The following is a 20,990-nucleotide window of genomic DNA, read 5'->3' as shown; positions in this document are numbered from 1 at the left end:
TATTTTTCTACTTGCATTTTTTAAGTGCTTTCGAACTGCTAGGTTGGCAGAAGCTGGGACAAGTCACGGGAGCTCACCCCGTTACGCAGCACTAGGGATTTGAACCGCTGAACTGCTTCTTGAAAAAAAGGACCTTTAGGACATCTATGGAGATTCTCAGTCATCCAAGTCATGGTTGCCCCAAAGATGCTTTTTCCAAAAGATGCTGTTCGAATAAAGTTTGTTTGTTTTTTCACTGACTGATTTTCCTACTACTTACTTGGGCCTGGGTCACAACAGAGATTCTCTGCAGCAACACAAACGTTCATTGCACATATCCGGCCCAGGGGATATATGATTTAGTGCAATATAAAAAATACAAATCATTTTTCTGCAGACCACCAAAATTTTCTCACGGACCACCAGTTGGTGACCGCTGTTCTAAACGACTTTTTTTTTACAAGGATGGTGATTTACAAAGAGACTTTTCCCAGATTCACACACATCGCATAAAACTCTGCTGGAGTTCATTATGCTTGTCGTGTTAGTTTCTCCTCATGCGTAATGGGGCAGAACGTGGAATGAGTCGTTGGGATGGGTAAGACTTCAACTCCCAGAATTCCTCAACCAGCTGGGGAATTCTGGGAGTTGAAGTCCGCACATCTTAAAAGTTGCCAAGGTTTGAGAAACTCTGCTACAACATATGGATGCTTCTACAAAGCCGGCTGAAGAAGTCTGCTCTAGATCGAACTGTTTTCACAGCAAGGAGAAGAAAGGAAGAGACATAGTCCAGGCACAATTTCTGCAAAGTCAGGAGAGTGATTTATTATAACAAATGACGTATTGTTAACCCTTTTTTTCATCCCTCCCTCTTAGTGCTCACCCAAAAAGAGCATCCATCACCATGTTTGAAGGCATGCAACAAGCTAAGCTCTTTCAGAAATCGAAAAAATCCCGCTGTTCGGCTTTAAAAGGCAGAGTTTTCGTCTCTTCATTTTCACGGTTTAGGTCTTCAACCTCCTAACATCGACGGGAGAAAGAAAAGAGGGGGAAAAAATCAATATTTTCCTTGCAGACTTTTCAAATCTGTTACTTTAACTTCCCCAAAATTCCAAGCATTATAATTTGATGAAAGAGACAAATTCCTTTTGTGTCCAATCATCACACTTGGCCAATAAAGAATTCTATTCTAACACCAGAAGCAACTTTTCACAGGTCAAATCTGCAGATGGTGCCAAGTATTGCTTTACACGTTTCCTTTGTGGAGCAAACCACGAATGGTTGCATTTGTCCAGCGTAGAAAATCAAAACTGAACAAAACCGTAATTTATTATTGTAAGGTGGAAATCAGGCCTCTTATCTCTTAAGACTTATGCAAATAAAACATCTCTTAACTATGGTTTATTGAATAAACGGCAGGGGCCAAGTTCGTACCGCAGGCTAAATCTAAGTCAACAATGTCAGTTAATTTTTCAAATGCTTTACAACAATTCACAAACTCGCCAAACAACTCTCAGGACAGTGTTGAAATCTCAGCAATAGAGTTAACCAGTGACTGCTCCAGTGGTGGGGTTCAAATTTTTTTACTACCAGTTCTGTGGGCGTGGCTTGGTGGGTGTGGCAGGGGAAGGATACTGTAAAATCTCCATTCCCTCCCCACTCCAGAAGAAGGATACTGCAAAATCTCCATTTTCTCCCGATCAGCTGGGACTTGGGAGGCAGAAAATAGATGGGGGCGGGGCCAGTCAGAATTTTTACTACCGGTTCTCCAAACTACTCAAAATTTCCGCTACCGGTTCTCCAGAACCTGGTCAGAACCTGCTGAAACCCACCTCTGGACTGCTCCCAATGGGGTTAAAAATATGCTCAGAAGCTAGCAGTTCTCAGATGTTCTTTGAATGGAGAAGGAATTTCCCAGCTGATAGGATACTATTAGTTCTCCTTTAAAAGCTACGCTTTTCAAGAATAACTTGGGAATTTGATGGCAGCGCCCACTTACCTCTCCAGAAAAGTATTTTTCAATGAGGGCTAGAGCAGCGCGATAGACCAAGTTATTCTCATGAGTCTGAAGAGCTTCAATCTTCTCCACGCCTTCCAGCTCCTCAACCAGAAGGCCCAATTTTTCTGTCTCACCCAACTTCTCAGCTGTCTGGTATGGAAAAAAAGAAAACACGAGTTGTAGGTCAGGCACTGCCTTCCTCTGTTGCACAAAGCCATGGTTTAATCCCGGTGAATGAAACAAGATAAGGGGTGGGATTTACCCACTGCTCCAAGAAGGGTTAGCTTTGAAAGCAAAACTGTGCTTAGGCAGAGTTAGACAATCATGGTTTTATACTAAGGGAGATCCAGGTCACCAAAGGGTGTAGATCCGTGATGGCGAACTTATGACACACGTGCCACAGATGGCACACAGAGCCATATCTGTGGGCACGTGAGCATTGCCCTAGGTCAGCTGATTTTCGGGCCTTCCAGGCCCACCGGAAGTTGGGAAACGGGCTGTTTCCGGCCTCCGGAGGGCCTCCGGAGGGGTGGGGAAGGTCGTTTTCGCCCTCCCAAGGCTCCTAGAAAGCCCCTGGAGCCTGGGGAGGGCGAAAAATGGACCTACTGGGCCCACCATGCCATCACATGCCAAAAGTGGGGCGAGTATGGGGGAATGCACATGCATGCGCGGGGTGCAGGGGGCATTGAATTATGGGTGTAGGCACATGTGCACGCGACACCACCACCCCCGCACTCCCCCCGTTTTTGGCACGTGACGGCAAAAAGTTTAGCCATCACTGATGTAGATGATGACCAAGGTTGAACCTGAGGGAGGGGTCAAGAACGTCATCAGTCTTGAGTCTCTTTGCAACCACAAGAGATCAAAGTCCAGCCCAGCTTGAATTCCTATGACTCTTATCTACCGCCGATTTGCTTTGACCGTTAGTAGCTCAGATTCTTGTAGAGAACTTAAGCTTGCAATAAACCTTTATATTCACTTGAACTGCCTGGGCTTCCTGATTTCCCGCACTTGATAAAGGGCCTTGCTTTACACATCAAGGACATCTTTGAAGCTAAGACTCCACACCTCCTATCTGGAAGAGCAGATTCATCACCCACCAAAATGCCGCCTTCAAGTTTAGAATCTTGGAGAAACTAGATTTCCTGATTTCTACCTCCTTTCCTAAGGCCCACGAAGCCAGATCTGAAAGAATAGATCCTCTCTAAGCCACAGTCTAAATAAGCCTGAATGGACACATCCCTAGGTCAGTGTCTAGCAGGAATCAGAATAGAGCTGGAAGGCACCTTGGAGGTCTACTAGTCCAGCCCCCTGTTCAAGCCCCCTATATCATTTCAGACAAGTGACTGTCCAGTCTTTTCTTTAAAACCTCCAGTGATGGACTACCCACAAGTTCTGAACTGGTTCTACTGGTTAATTGTCCTCACTGTCAGGAAGTTTCTCCTTAATTCCAGGTTGCTTTCCTCTTTGATTGGTTTCCATTCATGGTTTCTTCTCTTGCCTTCTGGGTGCTTTGGAAGATAAATTGACCCCCTCTTCTTTGTGGCAGCCCCTCAAATACTAGAATACTGCTACCCTCTCCCCCCCTCAGTCCTTCTTTTCTCTAGACTAGCCATACCCAATTCCTGCAAATAGGAACCTAAGTGGATCAACAGAACAGCTCACAATAAATCCAAATTCTCTATCATTCCAGCTCGGTACGATCTATAGTTTCCTTCCTTATCCTTACCCGGAAGAAGTTGGTGAGACTGTCCAAGATCACAAGGATGGTGTTACTATCCTTGACGGACAACAGGTTGAGCAGAGGTTTCAGGACTCCGGCCCGGATCATCGACACCACTTGCTGCACCGTGCCACCCATTGTGATATTGGCCACAGCCCAAACACCTTCCTTCTGGGCTTTGTAGTCTCCCTACACATGGGAAAGAAGTACAGAACCTTAAGAAATATATGAACATGGCTCCTGCAGGTAGCTCTCCACTTACGAATCGGCGACTTAGCATATGTTCAGTGTTATGATGGACCTGAAAAAGGGGACTTATGACCAGGGATGAAATCTACTTACCTTCCCTACCGGTTCGGAAGTGCATGCGCAGAGGGTAAAAGAAAAGGTTAAAAATTAAGTGAAAAAAGGACGACTGAGCGAGTGGGCAGTGTTGTGGCCCATCAGTGGCCTGTGCAGCTAGTAGCTGATTCCAACAGCGAGGAGGCTGGTGTGGTGCTGCGCCAGCAACCTGTGCAGCTGGCACTTGAGTCGGACAATGAGGAGGCTGGAGAAGATGTGGTGCCAGAGGCGGGGATTCAGCCAGGGCCTTCAGAACCTCCAGAAGCTCCCATAAGTGAAGAGGAAAAAGAGGAGGAGCGTCTTCTCGATGCACAGGCACACAGAGCTGCCAAAAGGCAGGAGTGGCTCCTCAGGAGGAGGTCTCCTTGAGAGTAAGGCTTGGGGCTAATAGGCCACTCCCTTAGTCTATTTAAGGAGGAACGCCGACTGAAGCAATTTGCAGGGAACAACTTCGTTCACTCTCCTTCACGTCTGGATCTTAGTTCTTTTATCAGTGTCCTGCAAATTGCTTCTGGGCTTTCTGCCAATCCTAGTACAATTATGATTATTTATTCTTTGGATTCTTGTAGGCTGTTAAGAAAGTTAATTAACAGTTAAAGTTAATTGTTTGAAAAAGACTGATTCAATTTAGTAAACTAAGGTTTGTATAGACTTTGTGTGTGCTGCGTTCTTTGGGGTCCGTAGCTGGAGCAGAACAGGCAGAGTCTTGTGCTGCTGTCGCTACCGGTTCTCCGGTTCTCCAACTTGGAGGCTTCAGGGATGCCACACAGCAGTGACAGGGGGGAAAATAGTTAAATGGGATTTTGTAGCCAAAATAATGTTTTCCTGTGGGAACTAAGGTCATTCTCACAGATGGCTGGTCGGAGGAGGAGCAAGTAACCCAGCAACCAGCCAGCACCTGGATTGGACAGCGTGACCAGTGACTTTGGGGGAAAGAGAAACCTTTTACTTTTAATTAGGTGAAAGCCGCGGGAAACCTCAGAGTTGGCTTTCACCGGTCTGCGCCAATATGATGCATCCAATAAACGGTTCTTTGAGGAACTCGAGTACCTCGGAGTTTGTTTTCTATGGGTGTGTTACTTGGAACACTGGCATCGTACCTTGGCCAGCAACTCCACCAGAGGAGGAAGCAGCCCGCAGGTGATCAGCTGCTGAATTTGGCTGCACGGTCCGGCAGCAATGTTGCTCAAAGCCCACGCGGCCTCCTTCTGGATCAATGACCTGGGATGACGCAGGAGCTGCGGCAGGACGGACAGGATTCCTGCATCGATGGCCATCTGGGTCTGTTCGTCTGTCCCGGTGACCACGTTGCCCATAGCACGCACAGCTGGGGTCTACAAAGATGTCCACCAAAGAGAAAGACAAGAAGATCATGGAGATCTATCGCTAATATTCCCACAAGTGGAATGTTTGGATAGATGATCTTCACGGGGGCTGATCCCTCACCTAGCCTAGTATTACCTTCTAAAAAAAAAAAATCACTCTTGCTTACCAAAATGTCGTTGCCTATAGTACAGTGATGGCTAACCATTTTGCCATCGCATGCCAAAAGCGGGGGTCGGGAGGGTCATGCACGCACCTGCCCACCCCCATAATTCAATGTCCCCCCATTCCCTGCGCATGTGCGCATGACACCCCCCACACAGATGACCCCTCCTCCGTGCCCCATTTTGGGCCTAGCAGGCTTCCCTGAAGCCTCCGGAGGCCGGAAACAGCCTATTTCCTGACTTCTGGTGGGCCGGGTAGGCCTGTTTTTCGCCCTCCCCATGCTCCAGAGGCTTTCCTGGAGCCTGGAGATGGTGAAAACAGCCTCCCAGAGCCTCCACGCGAGTCCTGTACTTACCTGGCATCCAAAACAGGCCACAGGGAGACTCCTGGGAGGGGAGGCGCAGTGTGGGTAGGGCCAGCCGAAAATTAGCTGGCCGGCGCGCGCATGTGCGCTGGAGCTGAGCTAGGGCAACGGCTCATGTGCCCGCAGATATGGCTCCACGTACCACTGGGGGCACACATGCCACAGGTTCGCCATCACTGCTATAGTACGTAGAGCTGGGGCCTACAAAGATCTCCACCAAGAGAAAGCAAAGACGACCACGGAGGTCCCTCACTAATGTCCCCCACCAAAACCACTCTTGCTTACCAGAATGGGCAGCTCGTTGGTGAACAGGAGCTCCACCAGCCGAGGGAGGACTCCAGCCTCCACCACAACCTGGATGCGATGGTTGGAGGCATCGGTCAAGTAGGACATCGCCCAACAGGTGTCAGAGATAATGTCCTTGTCTTTGTGTTGCAGGAGGCAAGTGAGGGTGGGAAGCACCTGCCTCACAGCGTCCAGTGGAGGGTGCGGGTTTTTGTTTCTGCAGAGATTGGACAAGGTCCAAGTGATGTTCCTCAAGAAGCCCACCTAAGAAATTAAGAAGATGTTCGTTAGGTTGAAAACAAGCAAGCCCATAAAAAAAAAAAAAAGACATGCAAACACGTTTCCAGATTCTCAAGGATAAGGCAGGAACTAAGTAACCCAGACAGCGATTTGAGGAAGTCCTCGACTTACACCCAGATGTTTCCAAGTTACAACAGCACTGGCAGGGGTGAAATGCTCCCAGATCGGACCGGATCGCCTGGTCCCGTAGCAATCTTGGCCATTGGTTTGGCGATTCGGTAGCGATGGTAGAGCAAAGCTCCGCCCACCCACCCAGATGTCATTACTTCCTGGTTTTAACCCCATTCCCTGGGGGAAGGATATTGCAAAATCCCCATTCCCTCCCCACTCTGGGACCAGCCAGAGGTGGTATTTGCCGGTTCTCCGAACTACTCAAAATTTCCGCTACAGGTTCTCCAGAACCTGCTGGATTTCACCCCTGGAACAAACCCAAGGGAACAGACTTTCTACATACCGGGGTAGACGGCGTCACCAGTGACAGAATTGGTGGAATTACGCCGAAGCTGATCAAAGTATCTCGGTAGACAGATCCATCTCCTACACAAAACAGTGATGGGAAGGAGAATTGTACTTTCAAGAAAAAATCAACAACTCCAGGTAGTCAACTTACAACAGTTCATTTAGCAACCGTTACAACGGCACCGGAAAGTGTCTTAGGATCCTTGTAGCATCCCCAAGGTCACATGATCAAAATTCAGATCCTTGGGCAAACCGGCTCACATTTATGATGGTCCCGGGGTTATGTCATCCCCCTTTTGCAACCTTCTGACAAGCAAAATCAATGGAGAAGCCGGATTCATTTAACCACCCTTATTATTCGCTTAACAAATGCAATGATTCATTGAACAACGGTGGCAAGAAAAGTAAAGTAAAGCAAACTCACTTAACAAATGTTTCACTTAGCAATCTAAATTTTGGGGCTTGTTTGTGGTCATAACTCGAGAGCTACTTATATCTTGGAACTATATACCAGCTCAGATAAATTGGTAGACCCTGCCAATTTAGAAGAGATTCCGGTTTCTTAATCTTCTGCTTTCACGGTGGCGCAGTGGTTAGAGTGCAGTACTGCAGGCTACTCCTGCTGACTGCTGGCTGCCTGCAATTTGGCAGTTCAAATCTCACCAGGCTCCAGGTTGACTCAGCCTTCCATTCTTCCGAGGTGGGTAAAATGAGGACCCAAATTGTTGGGGGAAAGATGCTGATTGTGTAAACTGCTTAGAGAGGGCTGCAAAGCACGGTGAAGCATATATAAGTCTAAGTGCTAGTGCTGTTGCTATAACCCTTACTGTACAGTACATATAGCACACAAGGATCTTGGAAAAAAGAAATATAAAAATGATGTCCGAATTATGCCTAATGTACAATTTTTAAGTCAGAATTTATGATTTTCCCCTTCCCTTAAAACATCATGAGCCATCATGAGTCACGGTGGTGCAGTGGTTAGAGTGCAGTACTGCAGGCGACTTCTGCTGACTGCCGGCTGCCTGCAATTTGGCAGTTCGAATCTCACCAGGCTCAAGGTTGACTCAGCCTTCCTTCCTTCCAAGGTTGGTAAAATGAGGACCCAAATTGTTGGGGGAAAGAGGCTGACCTGCTTAGAGAGGGCTGTAAAATACTGTAAAGCGGTCTATAAATCTAAGTGCTATTGCTATTCGAGTGAAACTAGCTACCGTAGCACAATACAATTTTACACTCTTATTGGTGGTAACTGGAATAATAAAATTGCTCTGTTACTGCAATTACACTGGAGTCATTAAATTGCTGCCTGCGTGCATGGAATGCACACAAAATCCAATGATGTCTTCACTCATGACTTGGCCCACCCTCCATGCAGAGATGATGGTTGGGTTCTATGTCCATAACTGATAGACATTGTTGGGGTATCAAAGAAGCCACTTGTATCCTCACCAGTAAGATAAAAGTCCATTGGACAGAAGATAGAGAGATAGGGAAGCCATTCCGTACCATAATCCACCAATAAATGAGAGCCAAGATACACCTAATTCCGTTTCCATGATTCTGTAACCGGCATTCGTCAGAACGAGCCAGCCCCACAACTTACCGGCAATGTTGCCGAGGGCCCACACCGACTGCTCACAGATGTGGATGTGTGGAGAAGACAAAAGGACAACCAAGCCCTGGACGCCGTTGGCATCTACCACAGCTTTGGTTTGCTCAGAGGTTCCTGAAGCAATGTTGGTGAGTGCCCAGGCAGACTCAAACTGCAAGTTGGGAGTATCATGATAATACAAGAACTCCACCAGTTTAGGAATGATTCCAGATTCAATGACTTGATCGATGGGTGGATTCTTCTGCTTGGAGAGCATCTTCCTGTTGGGAGAGGAGAAACAAAGGCAACCTTTATGGTGGCCTCATCCTTCTGGAAGCACCACCCCAAGAGTGGCATTTCTCAAGGGACCTCTAAAATAACGGAGGCACCTTCAACATTTGAAGGTCATTCAGAAGCTATGCATTGCCTATATGTGTGGTGGGATTCCCAATAGGCAGTATGGTTCTTAGAGGCAGGAGAACATGGGGGTTGACAGCTTAGGTCATCTTTCATGTTGGATCACTCTATCAGGATTGTACCAACCATCTTTAGATGGGAATTTATGGTCCTGCAGTCATATGTTATCCATTGAGCTCCTCTAGAAACCTAGTGGCCATCATTGACCGGAGCCTGTTTGATCTCCTGCTCTTCTCCTACGCCCGAGAACCAACCCAGTTAGTTAACTAACCAATGGCAACTGAGATGGATTGATGGGGGTCACAACTTATGGCTTTTAACATACCTGACTGCCTGGGCTGCCTTCAGCTGAAGAAATAGATCATCCGACTGGATCAGCTCAACTATATCTATCATAGAGATCTGAGTAACCTGCAGCAGGAAGCAAAAGGATTGTCAGAAGACCACCAGAAAGAGGTCATCAGGATTCACAGATGTTTCTGTCCATGTCAGGTATCGAACTACAAAAACAGCCAAGAACTTCATCTTCCGGTCAATACATGGTTTACGCTTATTATTCACACTAAGCCCCAAATAACAACCCATATCATAGTTTAGTATGCCACATGAACCAAGCACGACAAAGTCCTCAGATCTTGGCAATGCTCCGTTTCTGTTTTCATCACACACCTCTCCAAAACTCTCGTGCTCACAGTCAACCAGTGTGAACAAGTCCTACTCATATACAGGGATATGGAAAAGGGGGACTTATAAAACCAGGCTCCTTCCAGATGTGTGAGAATTACAGACGCAGAATTCACAACCAAACACGAGTGAAATTTGGATTTCTGAACCTTGCAATCCCGAGAGATTTAGACAGCATGGGTTGGAAAGGCTGCTATATAGAAAATGAAATGTGTACTCTGGTAATATTGTACAACTAGACCAGGGGTCAGCAACCTGCAGCTCTGGAGCCACATGTGGCTCTTTCACCCCTCTGCTGCGGCTCCCTGTCACTCAAAATATGCATCACAACCGCCAATGTGCGACACCCGCCGGCACACAATTTATTGAGCTTTTGAACCCCCAGTAGGCCAACCATGGATAAATCCAAGAAAAGAAAAGTTTCGGAAGAAAACAGAACGTTGAATTCAACTACATATGCTAGTTTTGTGGCTGCTCAAGAAATAGTCAGGCACAGGAAGGGTTTTGTGGCTCCCGGTGTTTTCTTTTCTGTGGGAAACGGGTCCAAATGGCTCTTTGAGTGTTTAAGGTTGCAGACCCCTGCATCCAAAACATTTGCTAGACCAATTCTCAAATACAGCTCATTCTGTCTGGAACCCGCACTGCATATCGGACATAAATACAATCGAGAGAGTCCAGAGATATTTTATGAAAAGAGTCCTCCATTCCTCTAACCGCAATCAAATACCTTATGCCACCAGACTTCAAATTTTGGGCTTAGACAACTTAGAAGTACGCCGACTTCGGTCTGACCTAAGCGTAGTACATAAAGTTACCTGCCACAATGTCCTTCCTGTCAATGACTACTTCAGCTTCAACCACAACAATACAAGAACAAATAATAGATACAAACTCAAGGTAAACCGCTCCAAACTCAATTTCAGAAAATATGACTTCGGTAACAGAGTGGTCAATGCCTGGAACTCACTACCTGACTCTGTGGTCTCATCCCAAACCCCCCAAAACTTTAACCTTAAACTGTCTACTGTTGACCTCACCCCATTCCCTCTCCCAGGAGCCCTGGTAGCGCAGCAGACTAATGCACTGTTATTAACATCAGCTGCCTGCAATTACTGCAAGTTCAAATCTCACCAGGCTCAAGGTTGACTCAGCCTTCCATCCTTTCTAAAGTAGGTAAAATGTGGACCCAGATTGTGAGGGCAATAAGCTGACTTTGTATAAATATACATGAAGGCTATTGCTTAACGCATTGTAAGCCGCCCTGAGTCTTCGGAGAAGGGCGGCATATAAATCAAATTAAAATTAAAAAAAAATAAAATAAAATCCTAAGAGGTCTGGAAGGGGTGTGCATAAGAGCACCAGCATGCCTACCGTCCCTTTCCTAATGTTCCTTTTTACTCTTACTCTTTTCATGTATTCAAATTATGTTTATCCTTTTACTTGTTATCTTATATCTGCTTGACAAATAAATAAATAAATAAAAATAAAATAAATAAAACTAGATGTGATATATTCTTGAACTAACACCTACAGAGGGAGGAGGTAAAAATGAGTTTTACTACGGAGCATTTCTCCTTATCACACTACTACTACCACCCACCCACGCATACCACGTTCTTCTCGTCTTTCTCGGGAGACAGGCTGGCTTCAGCCAAAGAGCAGATGTTCCTTCGCTTCAAAATCTGTTCGTCTTTCCGTGCTTTGCGAAGTTCAACTCTCACTTCAATTTTTCGTCTACGGATTTCCTACCAAAGAAGAGGGCCGAGCATTACAGATTTTTAAAACAGCCAGTGATGAGCCGTACGATTGGAAGTGCAGGGAACAAGAGGAATTCGGGATTATCATCAGGGTTCAAAAGATCAAATGTCCCTGAGCAAAACCAATTCTTACCTGCCACTATCAAACTTCAGAGAAGGCTAGACAACAGGGTTTACAGCAGTGGCCAAAATTGTGGAAACCTTTCGGAAAACTGTATTTTTGAGGTTTGATGGCTAATAACACATTATTATTTTTTTTGGAGTTTCAAGATAATCCTATTCCGCTGCTGGAATGGCCTGGGAATAGCCCAGACCTTCACCCAATTGAAAATCTACGGAGCTGACTAAAGAAACTTGTTAGTCTGAAGCCACCCAGCAATAAAACCCAGTTAATAAGAAGCAATCATTCAATCTTGGTTTCACATTAGAACTGCTGCAGAACTAAAAGACTTGGTTCACTCCATGGGAAGATGTTGTAAGGCCATAATTCATGCTAAAAGTTACCCAACTAAGGATTAACTGACATGGTGATCATTTTTGTATATCTCCTTTTTTCTACGGTGATCATTTTTGTATATCTCGTTTTTTTCTACGTGTTTTGCTTTTCTTCTTTATACTGTCACTGCTATTCTAATAGCAAATCCTTCATGAAAGTTATTGCATTGCATTCTTGATTAAATTATCTTTCCATTGATATATAATTTTATGGTACTACTCCATTGGTGGTTTTCAAAAAAAAATTTACTACCAGTTCTGTGGACGTGGCTTGGTAGGTGTGGCTTGGTGGGTGTGGCAGGGGAAGAATACTGTTTCCATTCCCACCCCACTCCAGGGGAAGGATACTGTAAAATCTCCATTCCCTCCCCAATCCAGGGGAAGGATACTGCAAAATCCCCATTTCCTCCCGATCAGCTGGGACTCGGGAGGCAGAGAATAGATGGGGGCGGGGCCAGTCAGAATTTTTTACTACCGGTTCTCCGAACGACTCAAAATTTCCGCTACCGGTTCTCCAGAACTGGTCAGAACCCGCTGAAACCCACCTCTGTACTACTCCCAAAAAAAGTGCTGTTATTCGCTAGTTTTAGAAAATACACTTTTCCCAAAAGGTTTCCACAATTTTGGCCACGACTGTATGCCTTCACCCACTTTGCGTTATGTCTGAGTGGCTGGTGGCCTGAGGAAAACTCCAGCTGCCTTGTTGCCCTCCTAGACTTTTGAATTTTGGGCCTTGGTTTTCATCTGGATGTTTTAAATTCTGTTTTTTAATCCCAAATGTGCTTTTCCGAAAGGCAACTGGACTTTCTTAGGGTTTTTTTTTTCTTTGAAAACATTTAGCTTCTCATCCAAGGCAGAACAGAAGAAGCTTCTTAGATGAGAAATGAAATATTTTCAGGAAAAAAAACAAACCTCAAAAGAAGTCCAGTTACCTCCTGAAAAAGCATATTTGGGACAACCATGACCTGGACGATGAAGAATCTCCATAGACCTGTGATGGCAAACCTATGGCATGCGTGCCACAGGTGGCATGGAGACTCATATCTGTGGCCACGCGAGCATTGCCCTAGCTCAGCTCCAGCATGCATGCGTGCACTGGCCATCTGATTTTCAGGCCTTCTGGGCCCACTGGAAGTTGGCAAACAGGCTGTTTCCAGCCTCCAGAGGGTCTCCGGGAGGGGTGGGGAAGGCTGTTTTCGCCCTCCCTAGGCTCCAAGAAAGGCTCTGGAGCCTGGGAAGGGCGAAAAAATGGGCCCACCGTGCCATTGCGTGCAAAAAGCGGGGGGATGCGGACGGGGTCACGCACGCATATGTGGGGGGGGGCGCACTGAATTATGCGTGACCCCCCCATGCCCCCCCTGCTTTTGGCACACGACAGCAAAAAGGTTAACCATCACTGCCATAGACATTCTGTTTATACCGTATCTCTTTATTCCTGTATCTCTGTGGTTTTATTATGCTGTTATTTAATCGAGATAGGCTGGGTAAGAAATCTACTAAATGAAATGTCCCTCCACTTTCTGCTTTATTTTACAAAAATCATGCGTTTCTCAAAATGGTCGAAGCAAGCTACAAAATGAACGTGATCATTTTGAACAGAAGCATCCTTCTTTACACCAGGGTGGATCAGAGCCTCTATGAATACAGCTCCAGGTTGTAAGTGCCACCTCTGGATACCAGGAGTCTCAATTTTGCACTTTTGTCCCCTTCTGTTCCTGAGCCACCCCTGGGGTTTCACAAGTACTTACTGCAACATTTTTGCCTTTGTTTTTGAACTTCCTCATGCGTCCATCTTGCTCGTTTGTGGTAGGCATGGCCCACGTTGTGCAAATCCGAGACAGGTTGTTGGCCAGGTATGTCTCCTTTACACCTAGGTGAAAAAGAAAAATAGTTGACTCAGGAGCTCAACTTCACTCAGCCAGTACTTTAGTGTAGTGTAGTGTAGTGTAGTGTAGTGTAGTGTAGTGTAGTGTAGTGTAGTTTTAGTTTTAGTTTTAGTTTTAGTTTTAGTTTTAGTTTTAGTTTTAGTTTTAGTTTTAGTTTTAGTTTTAGTTTTAGTTTTAGTTTTAGTTTTAGTTTTAGTTTTAGTTTTAGTTTTAGTTTTAGTTTATTGTCATTGCACACGGTACAACGAAATTAAATGCCGTCTTCAGTGTACGTTATAACTATAAAATCAAAAACACAAACATACATCCTATACATTCTATATAATTGAAATTGAAAACCCGATATTGCACTATACCGTAGAATTCAATATGGTTACTGCCCTGGGATAGAAGCTGTTTTTCAGCCTGTTTGTCCTTGTTTTGATTGTCCTGTACCGGCTGCCAGATGGTAATAGTTCAAAAAAAAAAAAAAAAAAAGGATGCCCAGGATGAGATGGATCTTTAAGAATGTTTTGAACTTTCTTAAGGCAGCAGGAGCTATAAAGCTCTTCCAAAGAGGGGAGGGGGCACCAATGATCCTCTGGGCAATGGCATTGACCCTCTGGAACGCTGTCCTATCTGCCACTGGGCAGTTGGCGAACCATACACAGGTGCAAGTAAGTTAAAATACTCTCTATAATGCAGTGGTAGGAGGTCACCAGCAGTTTTTCCTTCAGTTGTTGTTTCCTGAGAAGTCTCAGGTAGTAGAATCTCTGCTGGGCCCTTTTGACCAGGGCTGCCATCTGAGCGCCCCAGGTCAGCTCCTCTTTTTATGATAACTTTTATGATAGTACAATATGTTCTGCTGTCCCAATAGGATTCTCCTAATGGATTGGATAGCATTTATAATTCACCCCAAATTCATTTTTTAATGGAAGAGGAAGAGAGTGTTGTTGGGTTTTTTTGCTTTGCAAGCTGCAGCAAATTTAGTTTTGGGCTGAGGCCATGTTGCATTGGTCAAGGCAGAGAGAAAGGAGATTTTAAAAGGCAGGGCAGTTTGGTTGCAAACTAGGCTGAACTGCTAGCACCTTGGAAAAAAATTAATTCTAGCCCACAAAGAGCTGCAGAAATTACTTTAAAACAGACTCGGGTGTTGTACTCACGTTTAAAGAAGTCAATTACAAACCCACCAGCTCTATTGGCAAGAGACACTAAGTTTTCTTAATTTTTCACCTTGAGCAGCTGAGGGTTTTCTCCTCTAACGTGTTTGGTGAAGCCAGACCTCCTAATTATTGTATAGTCTAAAGCTCCATGCATGGCTTAAAAAATAAAAGTAAAGGTTCCCCTTGCACATACGTGCTAGTTGTTCCCGACTCTAGGGGGCGGTGCTCATCTCCGTTTCAAAGCCGAAGAGCCAGCGCTATCCGAAGACGTCTCCGTGGTCATGTGGCCGGCATGACTCAACGCCAAAGGCGCAAGGAACGCTGTTACCTTCTCACCAAAAGTGGTACCTATTTTTCTACTTGCATTTTTTACCTGCTTTCAAACTGCTAGGTTGGCAGAAGCCGGGACAAGTCACGGGAGCTCACCCCGTTTATGTGGCGCTGGGGATTCGAACCGCTGAACTGCCAACCTTTCGATCGAGAAGCTCAGCGTCTTAGCCACTGAGCCACCGCGTCCCCTATGCATGGGTTAATGATGGGTTAATTATTCATTATGGGTTAACTTGGTCTTGTAGTTAAAGCACCAGATTAGAAAATGGGAGACCATGAGTTCTAATCCTATCTTGGCATGAAAACCTGGTTTAGCTCAACAGACAGAAGCACTGTAATTTAAGACCAGCTGTCTGCAATTAAAGTAAGATTGAATCTTGCCAGGCTCAAGGTTGACTCAGCCTTCCATCCTTTCTAAGGTAGGTAAATTGAGGACCCAGTTTGTGTGGGCAATAAGCTGACTTTGTATAAATATATACAAAAGTATGAAGGCTATTGCTTAATGCATTGTAAGCCGCCCTGAGTCTCCGGAGAAGGGCGGCATATAAATCAAATTTAAAAAAAAAAAAACCCGGCTGGGGGACTTTGGGCTAGTCCCTCTCTCTCTCAGCCCAACCTACCTCACAGGGTTGTTGTGAGGAAAAGAGGAGGAGGAAGGTGTACTAAGTACATTTGCACCTTGAGCTCTTTATATAAACGCAGGTGGGATAGAAATAAGATAAAAACGTAATAACCCAGGTTAAGCATGCAGCCATTGAGAGCCACTGGGTAAAAAAAAACCTCAGAATTATATACAAACAACCAAACCAAACCTTCATTTAATTGTTATTTACTGGGTAACATTTGCAGAGGCAAAAAAAAAAAGAAACAAGACAATAACATGTCTTGGACATAAAATTGAATACATTTATAAACTTCCTTCCGTGCCTCTGTTCCTTGTCCACAATAAATTAAAAGGCACGCAAAGAAAACCAAATTACACCCCAGCTACTCACTGTTTCCGTGTACAAAATGCTTTTAGCAGCTGCGGCCGCTGCTAAAAGATACTTAAATTTCCCGGGAAATGGGTCAATCACCCATCCCCGCCTTTTGATTGGTTCACACCTCCAAGAAGCTCCGCCCCTTTTCAGGTGCCTGTTCTTTATGCAAGCCTCAGGGAACAGAACTGCGGGGCGAGTGGGTTCCCTCTGCGCCTGCGCAGAAGTGGTAACTTTATTTATTTAATTTTTTTTGCACGTGTGAATGGTTGCTTATCAAGCCTGTGATGACGGGCCATGGTTAAAAGGTTGCAGAGCAACGTTGATTGGCATGGCCACGTGGAAGTAATCCTCTTTAAGTGCATTAGGACTTACTTCAGAGTAGACCCCCCTAGAGGTTTAGTAAAATATTTTGCATTGGCATAAAGACTCAAGGGTCCTTATGTTCAATAGAACAGAACAGAACAGAACAGAACAGAACAGAAGAGTTGGAAGGGACTTTGGAGGTCTTCTAGTCCAACCCCCTGCTTAGGCAGGAAACCTTACACTACTTCAGACAAATGTTTAGCCAACATCGTAACTTACGAGTAAATGGGGTTTACTCATAAGTTTTGGTCCTTCGTTCTTCGCAATGGACTTGCTTTCAAGCTGACCTAGAATGCAGGACCAGCTTCCTGAACTGACTTTAAAGGAGAATATTTGCAGCTCAGGGTTGAAATGATCCGTTTCATTTAATAGAAATAGACGTTTTGTGATCCGACTAGGGAACGTCATCAGTGCTAGAAGGAAGTGGGGTTTGTGGAGAGAAGGAGGAAGTGGGTCAGGAGGAGGAAGAAGTGGGGTCCTTGGTGCCCTCTGAGCTGGGTTGTTTTCCTGCAGACGTTTCATGGCCCCACTAGGTTACATTATCAGGGCTAGTACTTGCCAAGCACTGATGATGTTATTTAGGTGGGTCATGAAACGTCTGCAAGAAAACAACCAAGATCAGGGAGCACCGAGGACCCCTAAATTAACTTTTATCTCCCAGCACAATTTATTAAATCCTTCCTCCAAAGAACAGCCCAACAGATTGGCTTTGAATAACATGTACCGAGTCACAGCTGATTTGGGGAATCACTATTTTCATGCAAGCAAGCCTCCATAATTGGCTGAATTGGTGAAACCAAGATCTGGTTCATCATGAGTCAGCAAGGGGTGTGAACAGGTGTTAGCAGACATGTGGTTTAAACCAAGTCTCCAGCCTAATGGATGCCAAGGAGGGCACTGTGGATATTTTGAGATGCCACATCGCCTTCTCTGGAAATAATTTCAGAAGAGCAATTTTTAAGAAGAGAGAAAAAGGCATCCCTCGGCAAGCTGGATTCATTTCTTTTCCAGACCATCATCTGTTTTTTTGCAAATTAGAACAACACACCGTTGCCCAGGGCAATTCCAGACTTTCTTAGCATGGATCAACCATCTCTCAAAATAGATGTTTAGATAAGTGTTTTGTCCTTCTTTGGACCAAACCCCAACCTCAATCTGGGGCTGGAAACCCAGCGGGAATACGATGAACGGGTAGCAACAGCTGGGAATGATCTTGCCCCATCAAAATAGAAGCCTCTGCCTTCCTTGGTATTTGTTTAGGGGCTAAGAAAGCACCTGCCAAGCAGACGAGCCCAGCCAGCCCTCCCCCCTTTTGCTCAGCCTGAGCTTAAGGGGGAAGGAGGGAGAATTGTGGAAGGCAGGACTCATTGGGGAGAAGGGAGGGAGATGACGGAAAGGGAAGGAAAAGGAAGAAAAGGAAAAGAGGAAGGATAGAAGATGATGGAAAAGAAAAGGAAGGAGGGAAAAGAGGAGGAAAGGAAAGGGGGAAGGAAGGACAATGGAAAAAGGAAAAGGAAGGAAAAAAGATGATGGAAAAGAAAGAGAAGAAAAGAAAAGGAAGGAAAAGAAAGGAAGGAAAAGAGGGAAGGAGGAAAGCAAACCAAAGGAGGAAGGAAGAAAAATGGAAAAGGAAGAAAAGAGGAAGGAAAGAAGGAAGATGATGGAAAAGAAGGAAAAGGAAGGAAGGGAAAGAGGGAAGGAGGGAAGGAGGAAAGCAAAGCAAAAGAGGAAGGAAGAAAAATGGAAAAAGAAGAAAAGAGGAAGGAAGGAAGGAAGATGATGGAAAAGAAGGAAAAGGAAGGAAGGGAAAGAAGGAAGGAGGAAAGCAAAGCAAAGGAGGAAGGAAGAAAATGGAAAAGGAAGAAAAGGAAGGAAGGAAAAGAGGGAAGGAGGAAAGCAAAGGAAGAAGGAAGAAAAATGGAAAAGAAAAAAAGAGGAAGGAAGATGATGGAAAAGAAGGAAGGGAAAGAGGGAAAGAGGAAAGCAAAGCAAAGGAGAAAGGAAGGAAAATGGAAAAGGAAAAAAAGAAAAGGAAGAGAGATGATGGAAGAGAGAGAGAATGAGAGAGAGAGAGAGAGAGGAAGAGAAAATTAGGATTTTATTTTGCTACCCGGAATAAAATTCTTTCACCTTGGCTGCCACGTGCTCCTTCTAAACACCCCAGAGTAGTTCAGAGTAACAACATCACACCGCAAAATAAATATTAACTGTTCTCCCATGCTAAATAAATATTAACTCTCCGTACCTTGGAGAATTGTTTAGGTGGGTGTGGGTGATTTCGTGGCCCAGTTCCTTTTAAGAGTGACCGAGATCAGGTCTCTGTTTTCAGCTGCCCCCCACCCGAGCCTTTCCCAAAAATTGTCCTCTGTGATTGCACCCCATTCATCTCGGGTCAGCCCCACGGACTTCAAGGAAACTGGCCTTTGAGTAGAAGTGCATAGGCCAGTGTTTCTTTCTTCACCTTGGTAACTCTAAGGTGTGTGGACTTCCAACTCTCAGAATTCCTCAACCAGAATTACAGTACACAAAAAAAGGTCTTAACAATCCCACTCTTGTGGCTGGAAAGTTATGTTTTAAGGGTATTTTTTTACTACTACAACCACCTGTAGGGTAAAGTAAAGTAAGGTAAAGTAAAGTAAAATAAAGTAAGGTAAAGTAAAGGTTCCCCTCGCACATATCCGCTAGTTGTTCCCGACTCTAGGGGGCAGTGCTCATCTCCGTTTCAAAGCCGAAGAGCCAGCGCTGTCCGAAGACGTCTCCGTGGTCATGTGGCCGGCCTGACTCAACGCCAAAGGCCCACGGAACGCTGTGACCTTCCCACCAAAGGTGGTCCCTATTTTTCTACCTGCTTTCGAACTGCTAGGTTGGCAGAAGCTGGGACAAGTAACGGGAGCTCACCCCGTTACGCGGCACTAGGGATTCGAACCGCTGAACTGCCCACCTTTCGATCGACAAGCTCAGCGTCTTAGCCACTGAGCCACCCCTTTTTAAAAAAAGAGTATTTCTGAGTAAATCTGCCTAAGGCTTCTGCCCTGATCGAGAGACCAACAAATCATATGTTGAATCATTGATTGTTTTCTTTTTTTTAATGTTTTTTTTATTAAAGAGTTTTACAAAAAAAAAAATTACAAATATTTCCCCATCCCCCGCCTCCCTTCCTTACCTTCCCCGCCCCACATCCCGAACTTCCCAGAACAAAATACAGGGTATAACAATTAACAATCATATACTAAACTAGGCTAACTGTCTATGGACTCCTATCCCCCGCTTCACACTTTAACTCCCCTTTTACTTAACTAAATATGAATCCTCTTAATTTTTCTATTCATTCATAAGCTATTTGATACTTTTTAATCCAATATTTGTTTTGAATATAGTCAATCCATCTTCTCCATTCCGATATATATCTTTCTTGTGAATGATCTTTCAAATATGCTGAAATTTTTTGCCATTTCTGCTAAATTCGCTACTTTTAATGCCCATTCTTCAATAGTAGGCAGATCTTCCTTCTTCCAATACTGCGCCACCAAAAGTCTAGCTGCAGTTATTGAATTTAAAATCAATTTCGTCTCTATAACCGTACAATCTGTAATTATACCCAACAAAAACTTGTTTTCTTTTTTGTTGCGTTATAAGAAAGTCGGATGATCCCTTAGTTCAGCTTGACAACAACAAAAGAGCAAAACCAAAAAAAAAATTCCCAGCTCATACATTCCTGGATTCCACCAGATTGGGCTCGGAGGCCTCAGGAGAAAGGGGTGTCTTGAAAAGAAAAATCTGCAAGGCAGGAGAGTCTATTTCAGACATCTCCAGTCCCTTGAGTGGCAAAGAGAAGTCTGCAAGATGCCCTAGAAGGAGACGGACAGGAAGGAGAAACTCCCAAGAAGTTGCTGCATGATTTGATCTCTCCTGAGGGAAAAAGACCCTGATCCAATGAGCTTTCTGTTGATAAAATCCTTGGCACTTATGAGGAGAAAGTGATAGCTCAAGAAGCATCGGATGGTATAAAAGAAATCAGCCAGTCACCAACTAAAGGCATTCTTTCGGTCTTGGTTCTTCAAGAGGTACTCCTGGCTAGAACGTTGGCATGGGAACATGACAGGAGGGATAAGAGACGGAGCTGGGGATGGAGGGATGGATAGATGGATAGATGGATAGATGGATAGATGGATAGATGGATAGATGGATAGATGGATAGATAGATGGATGGATAGATGGATGGATGGATGGATAGATGGATGGATAGATGGATGGATAGATGGATGGATAGATGGATGGATGAATAAATAGACAGATGGATATCTTAAGACAGTTTCCCATTCTCTTTCAGGAACTTTGTGGGTTGCGCTCTTCCCTCAATCTTTGCTTCTTTTCTGGATCCATCCTGTGCCTGAATCCAAGCCAAC

At 44.9% G+C, this 20,990-nt stretch overlaps 1 protein-coding gene across 1 annotated transcript; it reads right to left on the bottom strand.

The window, feature by feature from the left end:
* Positions 1 to 915: 915 nt before the first annotated feature.
* On the bottom strand, positions 916 to 13,697 carry KPNA7 (karyopherin subunit alpha 7). Its single transcript, XM_070954836.1, has 10 exons — positions 13,632 to 13,697; positions 11,242 to 11,376; positions 9,273 to 9,358; positions 8,543 to 8,811; positions 6,935 to 7,017; positions 6,181 to 6,444; positions 5,144 to 5,377; positions 3,708 to 3,890; positions 1,979 to 2,128; positions 916 to 999 (listed from the first exon to the last, which is right to left on the bottom strand). The coding sequence occupies exons 1-10, from the start codon at positions 13,695 to 13,697 to the stop codon at positions 916 to 918; spliced, it is 1,554 nt and encodes a 517-aa protein (XP_070810937.1).
* Between the last annotated feature and the right edge of the window lie 7,293 nt (positions 13,698 to 20,990).

The sequence above is a fragment of the Pituophis catenifer genome, unplaced genomic scaffold (genome assembly GCF_029215685.1).
Source record: "Pituophis catenifer annectens isolate HBS135680 unplaced genomic scaffold, rPitCat1.0.hap2 SCAF_16, whole genome shotgun sequence".
NCBI classification, from domain to species: domain Eukaryota; kingdom Metazoa; phylum Chordata; class Lepidosauria; order Squamata; family Colubridae; genus Pituophis; species Pituophis catenifer.
This window is presented reverse-complemented; position numbering and strand designations above follow the sequence as displayed.

Coding starts and splice junctions, on each gene's coding strand:
- KPNA7 (XM_070954836.1), bottom strand. CDS start 13,697: ATGCCTACCACAAACGAGCAAGATGGACGCATGAGGAAGTTCAAAAAC. Junction 6,445..6,934: donor TGGTGACGCCGTCTACCCCG/GTATGTAGAAAG, acceptor TTAATTTCTTAG/GTGGGCTTCTTGAGGAACAT. Junction 2,129..3,707: donor GTCTCACCAACTTCTTCCGG/GTAAGGATAAGG, acceptor TTTCCATACCAG/ACAGCTGAGAAGTTGGGTGA.